Here is a 19,677-nt window from a genome sequence, read left to right as displayed (position 1 = left end):
AAGATTGCCTGTTATTTAGTTTTTCTAAGGACCCAGAAAAGGGAGGCAATGGGATAACCTATTTAAGTAAATAATATATTTAGAAAATTATCAAAAACTATGTTTTATTAGTTAGCAAGCTAGCTCAAATGTGCTGCTAACGTAATGTTCGCTAGTTAGCTAACTTTACATACTGTATAGTTAGCTAAGTGAATTAAATATCACTAGTTTGCTAACTTCATATTAGCTAGCTAGTTAGTTATCTTGATGTATTTATCGTTGTAATGTAGCTTCCCAGGGTGGGCATCCTCGTCGACATTAATGTAGTGTCGAGAACTATGCTGAGATGCTGTGAGAACAAGATATCCGCTGACACTGTACTTTGATTATAAAGGTTTATTATATCAAAGGATTTCAGCGTCAATTTACAGATATCTGCAGATATCTGGAGAATAACCGGTCCAATCTCTAAAATGTTATTCTCCCCTCCTTTGTCCCAAACCATAGTATATATATCCTATGTAACCTGATATGGGTGTTTTCCCCTACAGACCAATCCCAGGACTCCACCTAACAGACTTCCTCTGTTTTAGGGTGCCCCTATAGAACTGCTCTCCAGATGCTCCCTTAAGCTGAGTCAACATCCTCTAAGACCATTTGCAACCGTCAGCAAAGTCATAAATTGTTCAGATACCACAGTAACTCCAAAAGCATTTGTAGCTAACAAACAGCAATGGAAGAAGGTGAAAATATTAGCTAACGTTAGCACTTCCAGCTGTCAGAGAAGGGAGAGTAGGCTACTCTGGATAAGGCAGGTACATTTGTGGGAGGACATTATGGAAAGATTCTCCAGTTCCAATCCCTAGCGAGAAACTGAGGACAGAGAGAGATGATGGCAACATAATATTCAGTGCTGTCTAATTTGAGTATAATGCAGCCTGTTTCTTTGTGATGTTTTCTTGTCCTCAGATACATAGAGCGGTGAAACCCTGTCTGCAGATGAAGAGGTCCCCAATGAATGTCCCAAGAGAATAAGAGTACATCCTTGTATACCATGGGTTATGTATACCTAGCAATGTTAGCAAATGTTGTAAACAAAAATACAGTTTTAAAAGTCACACAATGTATAAACCTATTACAACTGGAGCAGGCCAACCCTGCTGGGTGTGCACCACAGGAGGTTGGTGGCACCTTAATTGGGGAGGACGGGCTCGTGGTAATGGCTGGAGCAGAATTGGTGGAATGGTATCAAATACATCAAACATATGGTTTCCATGTGTTTGATGCCATTCCATTAATTATGTTCCAGCTATTATTATGAGCTGTCCTCAACCTCAGCAGCCTCCACTGGTGTGCACCCTTCTGTTCCAACCCAGCACTAACACACCTGATTCAATGTATCAAAACCTAATTAGTTAATAATTAAGTGTGCTATTGCTGGGCTGGAACAGAAGTCTGCTCACCCAGTAGATCAGGGATCAGTGGAGCGCGGTTGGCCACCTCTGGTATTGACTTAAAAAAAAAAAATGTTTTACCTGAAATTATGCTTTAGTAATAACAGCCTACTTGTTACTAACATGTCTAACCTTTACATATTAGTTAGCCTACTTGTACACTTTGAAATGATATGAAAGTGTTGATTGTTTGAAGTTAAGTGTTTAAACTTGTTTTAATTGTTAACTTAACTATTATTCAGGATGAACTAGTGTTGATGTTGATTAATCACAGATCACAATCCTTCAGTAAACAGGGGAAGGGAATCTGTCTTTATTTTGTCTGTTTCTGTGCTGTTTTATTTGATTGTCACTATTTTTTTCAGGTATCAGCCATGTGAACCCATTTTGCAGCTGATAATGGCCTACAGCAGCGGTTCCCAACTCCAGTCCTCCAGTACCCACAACAGCACACATTTGTGTTGTAGCCCCAGACAAACATACCTGGTTCAACTTATTTAGGGCCTGATGATTAGTTGACAAGTTGAATCAGGTGTGCTTATCCGCAGCTACAATAAAACTGTACTGTTGGGGGTATTCGAGGACCGGAGTTGGGAACCACTGGCCTACAGTATAATGGCATTTGCAATTCATCCCTTGACATTGTGCATCTGAAGCAGAGAATAGCTTAACTCACACACTGTTTACATATTGTTCAGCTATATGTTCTCAATTTAAAAACGTGGTGAAATGTCTGGAAGCGAGATATGATGGGATCCTTAGCATAAAACATACACACAACTACTACTACCAAGTTCAATGCCAGATACTTTTCTCACAGAAGATCTGAGTGACACTTGAAGGTGCCACTGTGATAATGAAGGTGATTTGCCTAAGACTACCACAACAATTACATTGTCTATGCTAAATGTGTTTAAATTGTAAAGAAAGAAAATAGTTGGGCTATAAGAAATACTTTTTATTCAATGGGGCTAGGCAAAGCAGAGATGACACAATACTTTACATTTCACCCATACAACAACAGCCTATTATTAAAATACAGTATGTTTACAGTATCATAAACAATAGTTGTTTACACATTCCAAATTACATTTTATATATTCATACGGTTTGTGGGGGCACTTTTGTCATGACGACAAGGTGAAGGTGCTCTACTCAAATGGCACAACAGAACACTCAGATTGACCAAAGCACAGCATATAACAACCATCTTGTGTAACTGAGGGATGTCTCCTTTCAAAGTAGTAGAAACTGATACTGCTGCAGCATTGCTCATGGTGGGTGTGGTTGCCATGTTTGGCTATAAAACGTATGAACCAGCATAAATCCCAGCATGGATACAGAGATTAAAACTTTGTGGGCCCATTCTGGTTATCCTAGATGGGGGTCCAAGTGGTAACCCTTGTTTAAACCACCTGGGATAAAACCTGGGGCCCATGTGGGTTATCACACATTTTCCCACTGGGGTCCCTTAATAAGCCCAACATGAACTCACATAAACCCAATATGGCAACCACATGTGGGGTCAACTTGGATACTGAGGACAAACCTTTGTAGGTCTTTGTTGGGTTTCCCTAATGGGGCCTATGGAACAGCCCTTCATTAACCCTTATGGGCCCCACATGGAAATGTTGGCTGGGCTGATTTTCGATAAAAATAAAAAAAATCCATGAAGGTTACTCTTTAAATTGACCAGAAAGGTGTTTATATAGCTGCATTTAGTCATGGCTCTTGGATTTCGCAATTGTGAAATACACTGTGTTGCTCACTGTACTTTACTGTACACTACCGGTCAAAAGTTTGGACACACCTACTCATTCAAGGGTTTTTCTTTATTTTTTTTACTATTTTCTACATTGTAGAATAATAGTGAAGACTTCAAAAATATGAAATAACACATATGGAATCATGTAGTAACCAAAGAAAATATTAAACAAATCAAAATATATTTTATATTTGAGATTCTTCAAATAGCCACCCTTTGCCTTGATGACAGCTTTGCACACTCTTGGCATTCTCTCAACCAGCTTCATGAGGTAGTCACCTGGAATGCATTTCAATTAACAGGTGTGCCTAAAAAAATAAAAATAAATGGTCTGCCTTCTTAAAAGTTAATTAATGCGTTTGAGCCAATCAGTTGTGTTGTGACAAGGTAGGGAGGGTAGACAGAAGATAGCCCTATTTGGTAACGCTGTGTTCTGTTCTGTGAAGGGAGTAGTACACAGCGTTGTACGAGATCTTCAATTTCTCGCATGGAATAGCCTTCATTTCTCAGAACAAGAATAGACTGACGAGTTTCAGAAGAAAGATATTTGTTTCTGGCCATTTTTAGCCTGTAATCGAACCCACAATTGCTGATGCTCCAGATACTCAACTAGTCTCAAGAAACGCCAGTTTTATTGCTTCTTTAATCAGCACAATAGTTTTCAGCTGTGCTAACTTAATTGCAAAAGGGTTTTCTAATGATCAATTAGCCTTTTAAAATGATAAACTTGGATTAGCAAACACAACGTGCCATTGGAACACAGGACTGATGGTTGCTGATAATGGGCCTCTGTACGTCTATGTAGATATTCCATTAAAACTCCTGAGTGGCGCAGTGGTCTAAGGCACTGCATCGCAGTGCTAACTGTGCCACTAGAGATCCTGGTTCGAATCCAGGCTCTTTCGCAGCCGGCCGCGACCGGGAGACTCATGGGCGGCGCACAATTGGCCCAGCGTCGTCCAGGGTAGGGGAGGGAATGGCCGGCAGGGATGTAGCGTTGATAGAGCATGGCGTTTGCAATGCCAGGGTTGTGGGTTCGATTCCCACGGGGGGCCAGTATAAAAAAATATGTATTCACTAACTGTAAGTCGCTCTGGATAAGAGCGTCTGCTAAATGACTAAAATGTAAAATGTAAAAATCTGCTGTTTCCAGCTACAATAGCCATTTACAAATATAACAATGTTTACACTGTATTTCTGATCAATTTGATGTTATTTTAATGGGCAAAAAAAATGCTGGAACTAGTTTTGCTGCATACTGTAGGTAAATTCTTGTTCTACCGCCATGCTGTCTCACAGAAGGTTGTGACGGTGGAGAACACTTCAGGGGATCATTTGGTCTCAGGATCGTCTGAGAAGACCAAAGAAAATATCATACCGTTGATTTATAGGCTATTATCTGATTATATAATTTACATTTTGGCAACCTAGTTTGTATATCAATTGACACACGCGATGGATACAAATCAAAATGAACACTTATTTTTGCCTATAATAGTCATATGGGAAAAGTTAGTTTCAAAAGGGAAAATCAAGGTAGGTTGTGGTGAAATGTACTAATCATTTTGAAGTACTCAGATATGCCTAATAGGCTATCAATGTATTTTAGAATTTAGAATATCATATTTAGATATTTCATTATTGATAAGGAAGCTATAGCCCTACTTTATTTTCCACTGTATATCCCAATACACATCACACTTTTTATGCCACGTTTTTTACATACTTATAAATGGTGTTTGACTTGGGATGAAATAAGTGCAGGAGCTGTCTTTTTCCATGTCGGTCCATTAGACTATGTTCACCGAAATTCCCAAATGACATTATGCTATAGAGACCTCTGATTATTCACTTGAGGGTTCATACACATTTTCCATGACTTAGCCAAATTTTCATGACTATTATTATAGCCTACATAAAAAAGTAACCATTGTTGACACTGGAAGGCCGCTGAGTCTGATCCCATGTTGGCCTGCCATTGATTTAGATCCGGGCTCTTCGCTGGCCATGGCAGAACACTGACATTCCTGTCTTGCAGGAAATCATGCACAGAACGAGCAGTATGGCTGGTGGCATTGTCATGCTGGAGGGTCATGTCAGGATGAGCCTGCAGGAAGGGTACCACATGAGGGAGGAGGATGTCTTTCCTGTAACGCACAGCGTTGAGATTGCCTGCAATGACAACAAGCTCAGTCCGATGATGCTGTGACACACCGCCCCAGACCATGACGGAACCTCCACCTCCAAATCGATCCCGCTCCAGAGTACAGGCCTCGGTGTAACGCTCATTCCTTCGACGATAAACGCAAATCCGACCATCACCCCTGGTGAGACAAAACCGCGACTCGTCAGTGAAGAGCACTTTTTGCCAGTCCTGTCTGGTCCAGCGATGGTGGGTTTATGCCCATAGGCAACGTTTTTGCCGGTGATGTCTGGTGAGGACCTGCCTTACAACAGGCCTACAAGCCCTCAGTCCAGCCTCTCTCAGCCTATTGCGGACAGTCTGAGCACTGATGGAGGGATTGTGCGTTCCTGGTGTAACTCGGGCAGTTGTTGTTGCCATCCTGTACCTGTCCCGCAGGTGTGATGTTCGGATGTACCGATCCTGTGCAGGTGTTGTTACACGTGGTCTGCCACTGTGAGGACGATCAGCTGTCTGTCCTGTCTCCCTGTCTTAGGCATCTCACAGTACAGACATTGCAATTTATTGCCCTGGCCACATCTGCAGTCCTCATGCCTCCTTGCAGCATGCCTAAGGCACGTTCACGCAGATGAGCAGGGACCCTGGGCATCTTTCTTTTGGTGTTTTTCAGAGTCAGTAGAAAGGCCTCTTTAGTGTCCTAGGTTTTCATAACTGTGACCTTAATTGCCTACCGTCTGTAAGCTGTTAGTGTCTTAACGACCGTTCCACAGGTGCATGTTCATTAATTGTTTATGGTTCATTGAACAAGCATGGGACACAGTGTTTAAACCCTTTACAATGAAGATCTGTTATTTGGATTTTTACGAATTATCTTTGAAAGACAGGGTCCTGAAAAAGGGACGTTTCTTTTTTTGCTGAGTTTATATAAATGTGCAAACATTTCTAAAAACGTGTTTTTGCTTTGTCATTATGGGGTATTGTGTGTAGATTGATGAGGGGGAAAACAACTATTTAATCAATTTTAGAATAAGGCTGTAACGTAACAAACTGTGGAAAAGGTCAAGGGTTCTGAATACTTTACGAAAACACTGTAGATCTGTCATTCTCATTGAAAGCATGTTGGAAATTCTGAGGAAATGTGTATATATTTTTTTATTTTAATGATTCATCAGGAGGTGCTGCAGCACTCTTTGCACCCCTACTTCCCACGGCTATGCTGCCACTTGAAAATGGGGAAGAGGCAAGGCCTTCATATTGAGGTATTCACTGACTGGCTTTCCTATTATGTAAAACTGACATATGATGGTGATTGACTATAGAGAAGGTGTGCTGCCACTTGACAATGGGAAAGAGCATGAGAATGGGGAATAGTACCGATTATTACTGTAAACCTATTATTACTGTAAACCCAACGATGTGAGAAACCTGAGGAAATACTAGACTGGTTGTTTTAAAACTGACTCAAATGATAGATCGAGAAAGGTATGCTACCAGCTGAGAATGGCCCTGTAATTAGGCCCAACAATGTGAGAAATGTGGACCTACGTTTGAGAGAAATACTGGATGTTGTCACGGTTTCGGCCGAGGCTGCCTCTCTTCCTTGTTCGGGCAGGCTTCGGCGTTCGTTGTCTCCGGAATACTAGCTGCCACCGTTGTATGTTTCATGTTCGTTTGCTTTTGTCTGTTTGTTGTGACACCTGTTCTCGTTTAGCGTAATTAGTGTCCTATAAGTTTCTCGTTGTGTTTGTCTAGTGTTGTGTGTTATTGATTTAGGTCTGTCGTGTGTTGGGCTTGTATTTTGCTATTTCGCTCGGTTGAGCTTCCCTCCACTGCGTTGGAGCGTTTACGCACCTGTTTAGTGCGCCTTTTGTTTTGTTCGCCTTCGTGCGTAATTTCGCCTTCGGGCAAGTCTGTTCGTATTTTTCCTTGTTGGAAATTTACTAAAGTCTTTTGGACTATACTTCGGTGTCCTGCGTTTGATTCCACCACTACACCCACCTACAGCATTCGTGACAGAATAACACACCCTTGAGAATGGAATCAGCAGGAGCCGCAGCAGCCCCGGCGACGCTGGAGGACAAGGTCCGGGAACAAAGTGACCAGATCCTGCAGATGGGGACCGCACTGCAGGAGGTGATCACCACCATCCGAGGCTGGGGGACGCCTCCACCGCCATCCTCCCTGCCAGCACCATCGGCCAGTCAGCCCCTTCCCGCACCAGAACTCCGAGGAGTCCGACTCTCGCTCCCGAGGGCCTACGATGGGACCGCGGCCGGGTGTCAGGGATTCCTTCTCCAGGTGGAGCTGTACCTGGCCACCGTGCACCCGGCGCCCTCGGGACATGAGAGCGTGTCCGCCCTGATCTCCTGCCTTTCCGGGAAGGCGTTGGAATGGGCCAACGTGGAGTGGAGGAGGATCGACGCGGACACCATCACATACGACGAGTTCTCCCACCGCTTCAGGGCGGTGTTTGACCATCCCCCGGAGGGGAAAGCGGCGGGGGAGCGTCTGGTCTTCCTCCGGCAGGGGAGGAGGAGTGCCCAGGAGTTCGCCCTCGAATTCCGTACTCTAGCGGCAGATGCAGGGTGGAATGAGCGGGCTCTCGTCGATCACTACAGATGTAGTCTACGAGAGGACGTCCGTCGGGAGCTGGCCTGTAGGGACACCAGCCTCTCGTTCGACCAGTTGGTCGACATGTCCATCAGGCTGGATAACCTGCTAGCTACCCGCGGACGTCCCGAGGGGGGTCCGTCCATTTCACCCTCCAGCGCCTCCGAGCCGTGCCCCATGGAGCTCGGGGGCGCTGGCGCTAGAGAGAGGAGGGGTCGGCTTACTAGGGGGTCCATCTCCTGCACCAACTGTGGTCGGGGAGGACACACCGCGGCTAGGTGCTGGGGATGGCCTCCTAGGGGAGAGGACGACAGGTCCCGCACTGGGGATTCCTTCCAGGTGAGTAGGCGCCCCACTCACCCAGAGCTCTCTGTTGCACATTTCTGTATACCTGTGAGTTTTCCACAGGTAGCACCTCATTCCCAGCATAAGGCGCTGGTAGATTCAGGCGCGGCTGGGAATTTTGTTGATAAGAAGTTTTGTTTAGCCTTAGGGATTCCCCTTCTTCCTGTTGATGTTCCTTTCCCCGTTCATGCCCTAGATAGCCGTCCGTTGGGTGCGGGCTTGATCAGGGAAGTCACTGCGCCACTTAGGATGTGTGCGCAGGGGGGTCATCAGGAGATGATTCAGCTATTTCTGATTGACTCGCCTGCGTATCCGGTGGTGCTGGGCATGCCCTGGTTGAGTACCCATAACCCATCTATTTCGTGGCAGGAGAGGGCTCTGATGGAGTGGTCTGCCCAGTGTGTGGGTCGATGTTTGGGCGTTTCCGTAGGGGCTACCTCGGTGGAGAGTCCAAACCAGGTGCCCGCATTGCACGTTCCCCCTGAGTATGGGGATTTGGCTATCGCGTTTAGTAAGTCGAGGGCGACGCGGTTGCCACCCCATAGGCAGGGAGATTGTGCGATAGACCTCCAGGCAGGAGCTGCGCTCCCACGGAGCCATGTGTATCCTCTGTCTCAGGAGGAGAAGAAAGCTATGGAGACTTACATAGACAAATCTCTGAGACAAGGATACATACGGCCTTCCACTTCCCCTGCGTCCTCGAGTTTCTTTTTTGTGAAGAAGAAGGATGGTGGTTTACGCCCGTGCATCGATTACCGTGGTCTCAATCAGATCACGGTGAAGTACAGTTATCCACTCCCGCTGATTGCGACCATGACTGAGTCCTTGCATGGGGCGCGTTTCTTCACTAAATTAGATCTCAGGAGCGCGTACAACTTGGTGCACATCAGGGAGGGCGATGAATGGAAGACAGCCTTTAGTACCACCTCGGGCCATTACGAGTATCTTGTCATGCCATACGGGTTGATGAACGCTCCGTCAGTTTTCCAATCATTCGTGGATGAGATCTTCAGGGATATGCAGGGGGTCGTTGTGTACATAGATGACATTCTCGTGTACTCGCCTACCCGTGTCGAGCATGTGGCCCTGGTGCGCAGAGTGTTGCGGAGGCTGGTGGAGCACGACCTATATGTTAAGGCAGAGAAGTGTCTGTTTTTCCAGGAGTCGGTCTCCTTTTTGGGGTATCAGTTGTCTGCGTCAGGGGTGAAGATGGAGGTAGACCGGGTGTCAGCCGTGCGTAATTGGCAAACACCAACCACTGTGAAGTAGGTGCAGCAGTTTTTGGGGTTTGCGAATTACTACCGGAGGTTTATCCGGGGTTTTGGACAGGTGGCAGCTCCCATCACGTCTCTTTTGAAGGGGGGTCCGGTGCGTCTGCAGTGGTCTGCCGAGGCGGACAGGGCGTTTGGGAGGCTGAAGGACCTGTTTACCTCGGCCCCGGTGCTGGCGCATCCGGATCCCTCTTTACCATTTCAGGTAGAGGTGGACGCGTCTGAGGCCGGTATAGGAGCCGTGCTTTCACAACGGTCAGGCGCGCCACCTAAACTCCGCCCCTGTGCCTTTTATTCCAAGAAGCTCAGTCCGGCGGAGCGAAACTATGACGTAGGGGACAGGGAGCTGTTAGCCGTGGTACAGGCCCTAAAGGTGTGGAGGCACTGGCTTGTGGGGGCTCAACACCCTTTCCTCATTTTGACGGACCACCGTAACCTGGAGTACATCCGGGCAGCGAGGAGGCTAATCCCTCGGCAGGCAAGATGGAATATGTTTTTGACCCGGTTTACATTTAAGATCACGTACATCCCTGGGTCACAGAACGGTAAGGCAGATGCGCTGTCTCGGCGGTATGACACGGAGGAGAGGTCCGGGGAGCCCACTCCCATACTGCCGGAGTCGTGTCTGGTGGCACCGGTAGTGTGGGAGGTCGATGCTGAGCTCGAGCGGGCGTTACACACCAACCCTAGTCCACCGCAATGCCCGGAGGGTCGGAAATACGTTCCGCTCGAGGTTCGGGATCGATTGATCTATTGGGCTCACACGTCACCCTCCTCTGGACACCCTGGTATCGGCCGGACAGTGCACTGTCTTAGTGCCAAGTACTGGTGGCCCACGTTGGCAAGGGATGTGAGGGTTTATGTTTCCTCCTGCTCGGTGTGCGCCCAGTGTAAGGCGCCTAGACATCTGCCTAGGGGTAAGTTACTACCCCTGCCCGTTCCACAACGACCATGGTCCCACCTCTCGGTGGATTTCCTTACTGACCTTCCTCCTTCACAGGGGAATACCACTATACTGGTCGTTGTGGACCGGTTTTCTAAGGCCTGTCGTTTGCTCCCCATGCCGGGCCTTCCTACCGCCCTGCAAACTGCCGAAGCCCTATTCACCCATGTGTTCCGGCACTACGGGGTACCCGAGGATATTGTGTCTGATCGAGGTCCCCAATTTACCTCCAGAGTCTGGAGAGCTTTTATGGAGCGGTTGGGGTCTCGGTGAGCCTCACCTCGGGTTACCACCCGGAGAGTAATGGGCAGGTGGAACGTGTGAACCAGGATGTGGGTAGGTTTCTTAGAACATACTGCCAGGACCGGCCGGAGGAGAATTCCCTACGCCATTCATCCACTAACCTAACCCCTTTCCAATGTGTGTTAGGTTACCAGCCGGTTCTGGCACCTTGGCAGCAGAGCCAGATCGAGGCTCCTGCGGTGGATGAGTGGGCGCGGCGCTCGGAGGAGACATGGAACGCTGCACACGTCCACCTGCAGCGGGCCCTCCGACGTCATAAGGCGAGCGCCGATCTCCACCGCAGTGAGGGACCGGTGTACGCACCTGGTGATCGAGTCTGGCTCTCTACCAGAAACCTGCCCCTCCGCCTGCCCTGTCGGAAACTGGGTCGGCGGTTTGTAGGGCCATTTAAAGTCCTGGGAAGGTTGAACGAGGTGTGTTACAAATTACAACTACCTGTTGAATATAAAAGTATTAACCCCTCGTTCCATGTGTCCCTTCTCAGGCCGGTGGTAGCTGGCCCACTCCAAGAAAGTGAGATCAGGGAGACTCCTCCGCCCCCATTGGACATCGAGGGGGCACCGGCGTACTCCGTGAGGTCCATCTTGGATTCGAGACGTCGGATGGGGGGTCTCCAATATCTAGTGGAGTGGGAGGGGTACGGTCCGGAGGAGCGGTGCTGGGTGCCGAGGAGAGACATTTTGGACCCGTCTCTCCTGACGGAATTCCATCGTGGGCACCCGACGCACCCTGCTCCGCGTCCTCCGGGTCGTCCCCGAGGCCGGAGTCGGCGCACGTCTGGAGCCGCGCGTCAAGGGGGGGGTAATTTACTAAAGTCTTTTGGACTATACTTCGGTGTCCTGCGTTTGATTCCACCACTACACCCACCTACAGCATTCGTGACAGATGTCGTTTGTTTTTACTGATGTTGAAGAAACGTTTGTTTGTGACAGCATGTAACTATTTATTGAAGTATTAACCAGAATGACCTACTTGGTACACAGTCAACTGTGATGACTGTCACTGTGAAGGCCATACATTGCTTAACTGCCTCCTGTTGAACAGGTTTTGGTCCCATGCTGTGGGCAGGAATTCTCATGCTCAGTTTTTGGGCTCGGGGGCTAGTTATGAGCAAAGTCAGACATGTTTATATGAATACATTTGACTGATTTAACCACTGCCGCTGCATAATGGCTGAGTTAGATCTGAGGTTTGGTTATCTGAAACCAACAGGTGAATGAGTAAATAAATGTGTAAATGAACCTCTCTGACAAATGTTGTGCACTTTTCAATGTTTCTCTAAACATTAAGCAATTTTAATCTTTGATTATTTAAATTTGAATCAAACACACTGGACAAAAAATCTTAACCCTCTCAGTCCCGAGACCCCCCCCCAAAAATGTCCAGCCCTTACAGGACAACCAGGGCTACAAGTAGAACACAAAACAATTTGACAAACATTAGTTTTACTGACAAATGTCAATAAAAAATGTCTGCCAAAGCAAAAACCTGATAAAAAGGTGGCCTTGCAGTTACCATGGTAATGGAAGTGCTGACAAAATGGGGTTTACTGGTATGTTACTTCTATATGTGAAGCTACACTATATATACAAAAGTATGAGGACAGCCCCTTCAAATTAGTGGATTCTGCTATTTCAACAACACCTGTTGCTGATAGGTATATAAAATCAAGCACACAGCCATGCAATCTCCATAGACAAACATTGGCAGTAGAATGGCCTTACTGAAGAGCTCAGTGACTTTCAACGTGGCACCGTCATAGAATGCCACCTTTCCAACGAGTCAGTTCGTCAAATTTCTGCACTGCTAGAGCTGCCCTGGTCAACTATAAGTGCTGTTATTGTGAAGTGGAAACGTCTAGGAGCAACAACAACTCAGCCACGAAGTGGTAGTCCACACAAGCTCATAGAACGGGACCACCGAGTGCTGAAGCTCGTAAAAACCGCCTGTCCTCTGTTGCAACACTCACTACCGAGTTCCAAGCTGCCTCTGGAAGCAATGTCAGCACAAGAACTGTTCGTCGGGAGCTTCATGAAATGGGTTTTCATGGCCGAGCAGCCGCACACAAGCCTAAGATCACCATGCGCAATGCCAAGCGTCGGCTGGAGTGGTGTAAAGCTCACCGCCATTGGACTCTGGAGCAGTGGAAACACGTTCTCTGGAGTGATTAATCACGCTTCACCATCTGTCAGTCCAACAAACTAATCTGGGTTTGGCGGATGCCAGGAGAACGCTACCTGCCCGAATGCATAGTGCCAACTATTACGTTTGGTGGAGGAGGAATAATGGTCTGGGGGTGTTTTTCATGGTTCACTAATGCCCTTGTGGCTGAATGGAAGCAAGTCCCCGCAGCAATGTTCCAACATCTAGTGGAAAGCCTTCCCAGAAGAGTGGAGGCTGTTATAGCAGCAAAGGGGGGACCAACTCCATATTAATGCCCATGATCTTGGAATGAGATGTTCGACGAGCAGGTGTCCAGATACTTTTGGTCATGTAGTGTATATACTGAACGATGTATTAGCCATCATGGTGAGATAAGGGTCTAAGGTGCACTCAATAGGGTGTGAGTTTCTGCAGGTGTTGAATGTGGTCTCTGTAGAGTATGAAGCTGATCTCTCCCCTCACCTTCTCTCCTCTATAGGGTGTACAATCACATAGTCACCTGGGAGGGAGGGAGAGAGGGAGAGAGGGAGAGAGGGAGCGAGGGAGAGAGGGAGAGAACAAACCAATACTGAGTGGGACACAAAGAGCTTCATTGTGTTCAGTAGAAACCCACAGTGATTCTGTCAGTGTGACATTGAGGTGGTTGAACAACGAACAAAAGCACACTGTGACAGACGGGTATGCAGATAACATATGCAAACTAGCCAGTCAAGTTCAGGACAATCAGCCTTCTTTGGTGTTTCACTGCCAGTGGTAGTTACGCAGGAGCACTGGTGACTGTCAACCCACTACTAGACACAGTAGTAGGGATTAGATGCATCCCAAATGGCACCCTATTCCTTATGTAGTGCACTACTTTTGACCTGAGCCCTTTGGGTCCTAGTCAAAAGTAGTACACTACATAAGGAATAGGGTGCCATTTGGGATGCAACGTAGTATAAGGGGACATGTTACCTCTCTTGAATTTTTGCGGAATTTGGGGGGCATGCTGACCAGTAAGTTCTCCCCCTGGGCCGTGACAGCCTCATGCAGATTGTTGCCACGACTACGAAGAACCTGCATGGAGACAGGTACAGAGAGAGGGGATTTGTATGACAAAGAAACAGGTAAAATGTGTGTGCAGAAACAGATAATTAACTACAGGTGTAGGAGAGGTAAATGTGTGTGTCAGAGTCATCTTACATAAAGAATTTGCAGGCAGGCCAAAACACAAAAGGTGATCATCTTTAGTATGCAATGGAATCAAAAAGAGCCAGAATAACTTCAACTTCAAAGGGACAAGAATCACTTCTTCCAGTAAATGTCAGTAGTATTCTGTTACATTAAAACTACTTAAAAGTTCCCATCCTCTTGCTTCATCCACTGACCCTATCTGTTTGGTAGAGTGGCTGAATGAGCGAATCAGGAGGGCAGACATCTAGGCTACACTCTTTGTTATGTGTGTGTTCAGTAAAACATCCTTCATGTCTGACTGCACAGTAACCAGAAGATTCCGACCCAACCGTTACGCTTGTTTACACCAAACTGCACTGGGGTCAGAATGGCATCATGGTTAGATTAAGACACTGCGGAGCCCGCACGAGATATGGGTCCAAAAACGTACCTCAATGCAGGGATGGGCCATTCAAAAATGGTTGTGGTGGCTTCTGCTAGCTAGCATGAGGATGAAAAGGGCAGTTTTCCAGATACAGTGGGGAAAAAAAGTATTTAGTCAGCCACCAATTGTGCAAGTTCTCCCACTTAAAAAGATGAGAGAGGCCTGTAATTTTCATCATAGGTACACTTCAACTATGACAGACAAAATGAGAAAAGAAATTCCAGAAAATCACATTGTAGGATTTTTTATGAATTTATTTGCAAATTATGGTGGAAAATAAGTATTTGGTCAATAACAAAAGTTTCTCAATACTTTGTTATATACCCCTTGTTGGCAATGACACAGGTCAAACGTTTTCTGTAAGTCTTCACAAGGTTTTCACACACTGTTGCTGGTATTTTGGCCCATTCCTCCATGCAGATCTCCTCTAGAGCAGTGACGTTTTGGGGCTGTCGCTGGGCAACACGGACTTTCAACTCCCTCCAAAGATTTTCTATGGGGTTGAGATCTGGAGACTGGCTAGGCCACTCCAGGACCTTTTATTTTATTTTATTTTTTATTTATTTATTTTTGGTCATTTAGCAGACGCTCTTATCCAGAGCGACTTACAGGAGCAATTAGGGTTAAGTGCCTTGCTCAAGGGCACATCAACAGATTTTTCACCTAGTCGGCTCGGGGATTAGAACCAGCGACCTTTCGGTTACTGGCACAACGCTCTTACCCACTAAGCTACCTGCCGCCCACCTTGAAATGCTTCTTACGAAGCCACTCCTTCGTTGCCCGGGAGGTGTGTTTGGGATCATTGTCATGCTAAAAGACCCAGCCACGTTTCATCTTCAATGCCCTTGCTGATGGAAGGAGGTTTTCACTCAAAATCTCACGATACATGGCCCCATTCATTCTTTCCTTTACACGGATCAGTCGTCCTGGTCCCTTTGCAGAAAAACAGCCCCAAAGCATGAAGTTTCCACCCCCATGCTTCACAGTAGGTATGGTGTTCTTTGGATGCAACTCAGCATTCTTTGTCCTCCAAACACGATGAGTTGAGTTTTTACCAAAAAGTTATATTTTGGTTTCATCTGACCATATGACATTCTCCCAATCCTCTTCTGGATCATCCAAATGCACTCTAGCAAACTTCAGACGGGCCTGGACATGTACTGGCTTAAGCAGGGGGACACGTCTGGCAATGCAGGATTTGAGTCCCTGGCGACGTAGTGTGTTACTGATGGTAGGCTTTGTTACTTTGGTCCCAGCTCTCTGCAGGTCATTCACTAGGTCCCCCCGTGTGGTTCTGGGATTTTTGCTCACCGTTCTTGTGATCATTTTGACCCCACGGGGTGAGATCTTGCGTGGAGCCCCAGATCGAGGGAGATTATCAGTGGTCTTGTATGTCTTCCATTTCCTAATAATTGCTCCCACAGTTGATTTCTTCAAACCAAGCTGCTTACCTATTGCAGATTCAGTCTTCCCAGCCTGGTGCAGGTCTACAATTTTGTTTCTGGTGTCCTTTGACAGCTCTTTGGTCTTGACCATAGTGGAGTTTGGAGTGTGACTGTTTGAGGTTGTGGACAGGTGTCTTTTATACTGATAACAAGTTCAAACAGGTGCCATTAATACAGGTAACGAGTGGAGGACAGAGGAGCCTCTTAAAGAAGAAGTTACAGGTCTGTGAGAGCCAGAAATCTTGCTTGTTTGTTGCAAATAAATTCATTAAAAATCCTACAATGTGATTTTCTGGATTTTTTTTTCTCAATTTGTCTGTCATAGTTGACGTGTACCTATGATGAAAATGACAGGCCTCTCTCATCTTTTTAAGTGGGAGAACTTGCACAATTGGTGGCTGACTAAATACTTTTTTCCCCCACTGTAACTAGCAGTATTTCAATCTTCTCCATTTATCAGTTTGGATAAAGGTAAAGTTTGGAGTACAGTGGCATATCCCATCCCTGCATTGAGGTATGTTTTCCGACCCATACCTCGCACCGGCTCCGCGGTGTCTTAATCTAACAGTGCAGCTCAGTGTAAACAAGTGTAATGGTAGAGTCGGAATCTTCTGGCTAACAGCACAGGTACTCACCCTCACGATCTGTTGGTTCTCTGTAGGTGTGATGTAGTCGTTGAGTGTCTGTTCGGGAAACGTACCTCTAACCAGGGATGAGAAATTTGTTGTACTCCGAATTGTCCTATTATCCCAACTGTTACACAGAGAAGATTCAACGACTGCTAATTTTCTAGCAGTCGTTCAATCTTCTCTGTGAAACAGTTGGGATAATGTGACAATTCGGAGGACAATGCATTTCTCATCCCTGGATTGCAGTGTTTGAAAATATACACTGGAATGCCTTCCGACCCTAGTGCAGCTATAAGCAAGCGGGTCAGATCTGCTGGTTAGTATGTGAGGAGGTCAGAATAGAGTCCCACAGTGGAGGTGTCATAATACCCATAACACCTAGCGGTCAAACAGGGAAATGGTTCCAATCGTTTTTCCACCATTCATTTTTCCCATTGGGAATTTTTGAAACACTTAAAATAAGGGCTGTGTTTCCTGGCGTGAAGTTTTGATAACCATGTAAATCTCTCTTGGACAAGGTGACTTATCAATATATTTGGCTATATTGCTAACTATTACAGACTACAAAGGGTAGCACAGCCATGAGCTGCCCAGTGACACGAGCCTACCAGACGAGCGAAATTACTTCTATGCTCGCTTCGAGGCTAGCAACACTGAGGCATGCATGAGAGCATCAGCTGTTCCGGATGACTGTGTGATCACGCTCTCCATAGCCGATGTGAGTAAGACCTTTAAACAGGTCAACATTCACAAGGCCGTAGGGCCAGACGAATTACCAGGACGTGTACTCCGAGCATGCGTTGACCAACTGGCAAGTGTCTTCACTGACATTTTCAACATGTCCCTGACTGAGTCTGTAATACCAACATGTTTCAAGCAGACCACCATAGTCCCTGTGTCCAAGAACACTAAGGTAACCTGCCTAAATGACTACCGACCCGTAGCACTCACGTCTGTAGCCATGAAGTGCTTTGAAAGGCTAGTCATGGCTCACATCATCACCATTATCCCAGAAACCCTAGACCCACTCCAATTTGCATACCGCCCCAACAGATCCACAGATGATGCAATCTCTATTGCACTCCACACTGCCCTTTCCCACCTGGACAAAAGGGACACCTACGTGAGAATGCTATTCATTGACTACACCTCAGTGTTCAACACCATAGTGACCTCAAAGCTCATCACTAAGCTAAGGACCCTGGGACTAAACACCTCCCTCTGCAACTGGATCCTTGACTTCCTGGCGGCCCGCTCCCAGGTGGTAAGGGTAGGTAACAACACATCAGCCACGCTGATCCTCAACACGGGGCCCCTCAGGGATGCGTGCTCAGACAACAATGGTGAGTCCAAAAATGTGTTGTATGCTGCTGCATAAATTAGCTCATGTGCTTTTCTTCAGGAGGAGGTGATACTATATAATGTTGTTGGGTCTGTAACCATGTTTGCCAGTGACAGTCTATTCCCATTCAAATATTTGTTTTCAACAGAAAGTTCAGTAATAGACCCATGTAATTCCAGTTGATATCGCAACAGTTGTTTTGTTTGCGCAATGCGCTGTCTGTGAGTCGGTATATTGTCTATAAAAGTGGATCCTCGTGATTGTATTTTCCTTCCTTTTTATACCACATAGGCCTAATAAAATACTTCAAATCATAGGCTAACCGCGTCTCTCTCTCTCTCCCTCCCTGTGGTGACTTAAAGAAGAGTAAAGTTAAGGCCTCAACATCTTGCTGAATTGATCTGAACTAACATCTATCTGAATTTCTGTTGGTGTCCATATTGAATGTGCTGAACAAAGAGGCCTACCTCGACGCAGCTCGTTTGCTTGCACTTGCTAATACTTAGAGCTAAGTGTTAATGATATAAGAACAAACATTATGAATTTACTTAACATGAATGTAATAATGTTTGTGTATGTTTCAATAGTCAAAACTCATGTTGGCGTTCGTTATTATTAAAGGACAATGCGGTTCTTATCGACTTACACAAATCCACTAGGTGTCAGAAACCACATTTGTTTAAGCAAATCAGCCATGGTTTTAAAAAGTCAGTAAATGAGGCTGAATGAACTGTTTTGCTGCTAGACAAGGCTCCGCTGATAACCAGGTGTAGTGGTGGTAAGGATTCACTCCATGGTGCTGAAAGGAAATCTCCGCTCTCGGGACAGCTTTATGTAGGCCCTAACAGTTTGTGGGCACCGTTTGTCACCGTTGTAGCGCAATTAATGTATTGTTTAGTGTTGTGGCTTTGCTGTTGCCCCACCAAGATGTACACGCTAAAATCGCCATTGGGTATTATGACTCATGCTGTGGTACTCTATAAGTTAATAGATGGCAAAAATATGAGAAGAACATTGTAGGCTGTATACATATCCAATAACAGGCTAGCTAGTAATAATAAAAAATTAAAACATGTCAGCCAGAGCGATGTGATGCCATAAAATGAACAAGTTTTGTTTTGGGAGAAGTGGCAAGCTGTGCACGCTAGCTAGCTGGCTAAGTAAACAAAAAAAGCCTGTATGTACACAAACAGCTATCTAATGGTCAGAATTATACTAGCTCTTATGTTATGAATTTATAGAAGATTAGACCATATGATATTATATAACGATGTATTTCTAGATCTTTCTTGGTAACGTTAGCTAAGTTAAGTTAGCACGCACATACACTTGAAATTAGCCACTTCCTACATTCTTTGTAAATCTGAACTGCGAAAATGTGTATCTTTACTGTAGGTCAAAGATTCAGGATTGTTGAAAGGCATGTAAACTACAAAAAAATACATTTATTTCTCAAATATGAGTTTATAGCAGCTAAGAAACGACAAACGCATGCACTTCCTTTCCTTTTCGGCAACTCTTACCCCAGTTGCACTATGGGAGTTTTAGCAAAGGGTTGAAGCTAGCAAAGATATTTATAACCAACCCTTCTGTCTGTAGTTTTATTAAGAACCGAATGTTGCTGTGAATAGATAGTATTTGTTTCTCCAATGAGCCAGACAACATACAGAGGATATTGACTTCAGAAA

At 45.8% G+C, this 19,677-nt stretch overlaps 1 protein-coding gene across 1 annotated transcript; it reads right to left on the bottom strand.

Moving 5' to 3' along the window:
* Positions 1–13,366: 13,366 nt before the first annotated feature.
* On the bottom strand, positions 13,367–17,011 carry LOC311105012 (putative RNA-binding protein EIF1AD; the record flags this gene model as incomplete). Its single annotated transcript, XM_084146993.1, is given in 6 exon segments — positions 13,367–13,443; positions 13,446–13,475; positions 13,590–13,596; positions 13,931–14,032; positions 16,654–16,720; positions 16,998–17,011. Coding segments are annotated over 6 exon segments (297 nt in total).
* Positions 17,012–19,677: the final 2,666 nt, after the last annotated feature.

This window comes from Coregonus lavaretus (genome assembly GCF_964263955.1).
Source record: "Coregonus lavaretus genome assembly, chromosome: 29".
Lineage (NCBI taxonomy): Eukaryota > Metazoa > Chordata > Actinopteri > Salmoniformes > Salmonidae > Coregonus > Coregonus lavaretus.
The sequence above is the reverse complement of the archived record's forward strand: the minus strand, read 5'-3'. Positions and strand labels throughout refer to the sequence as shown.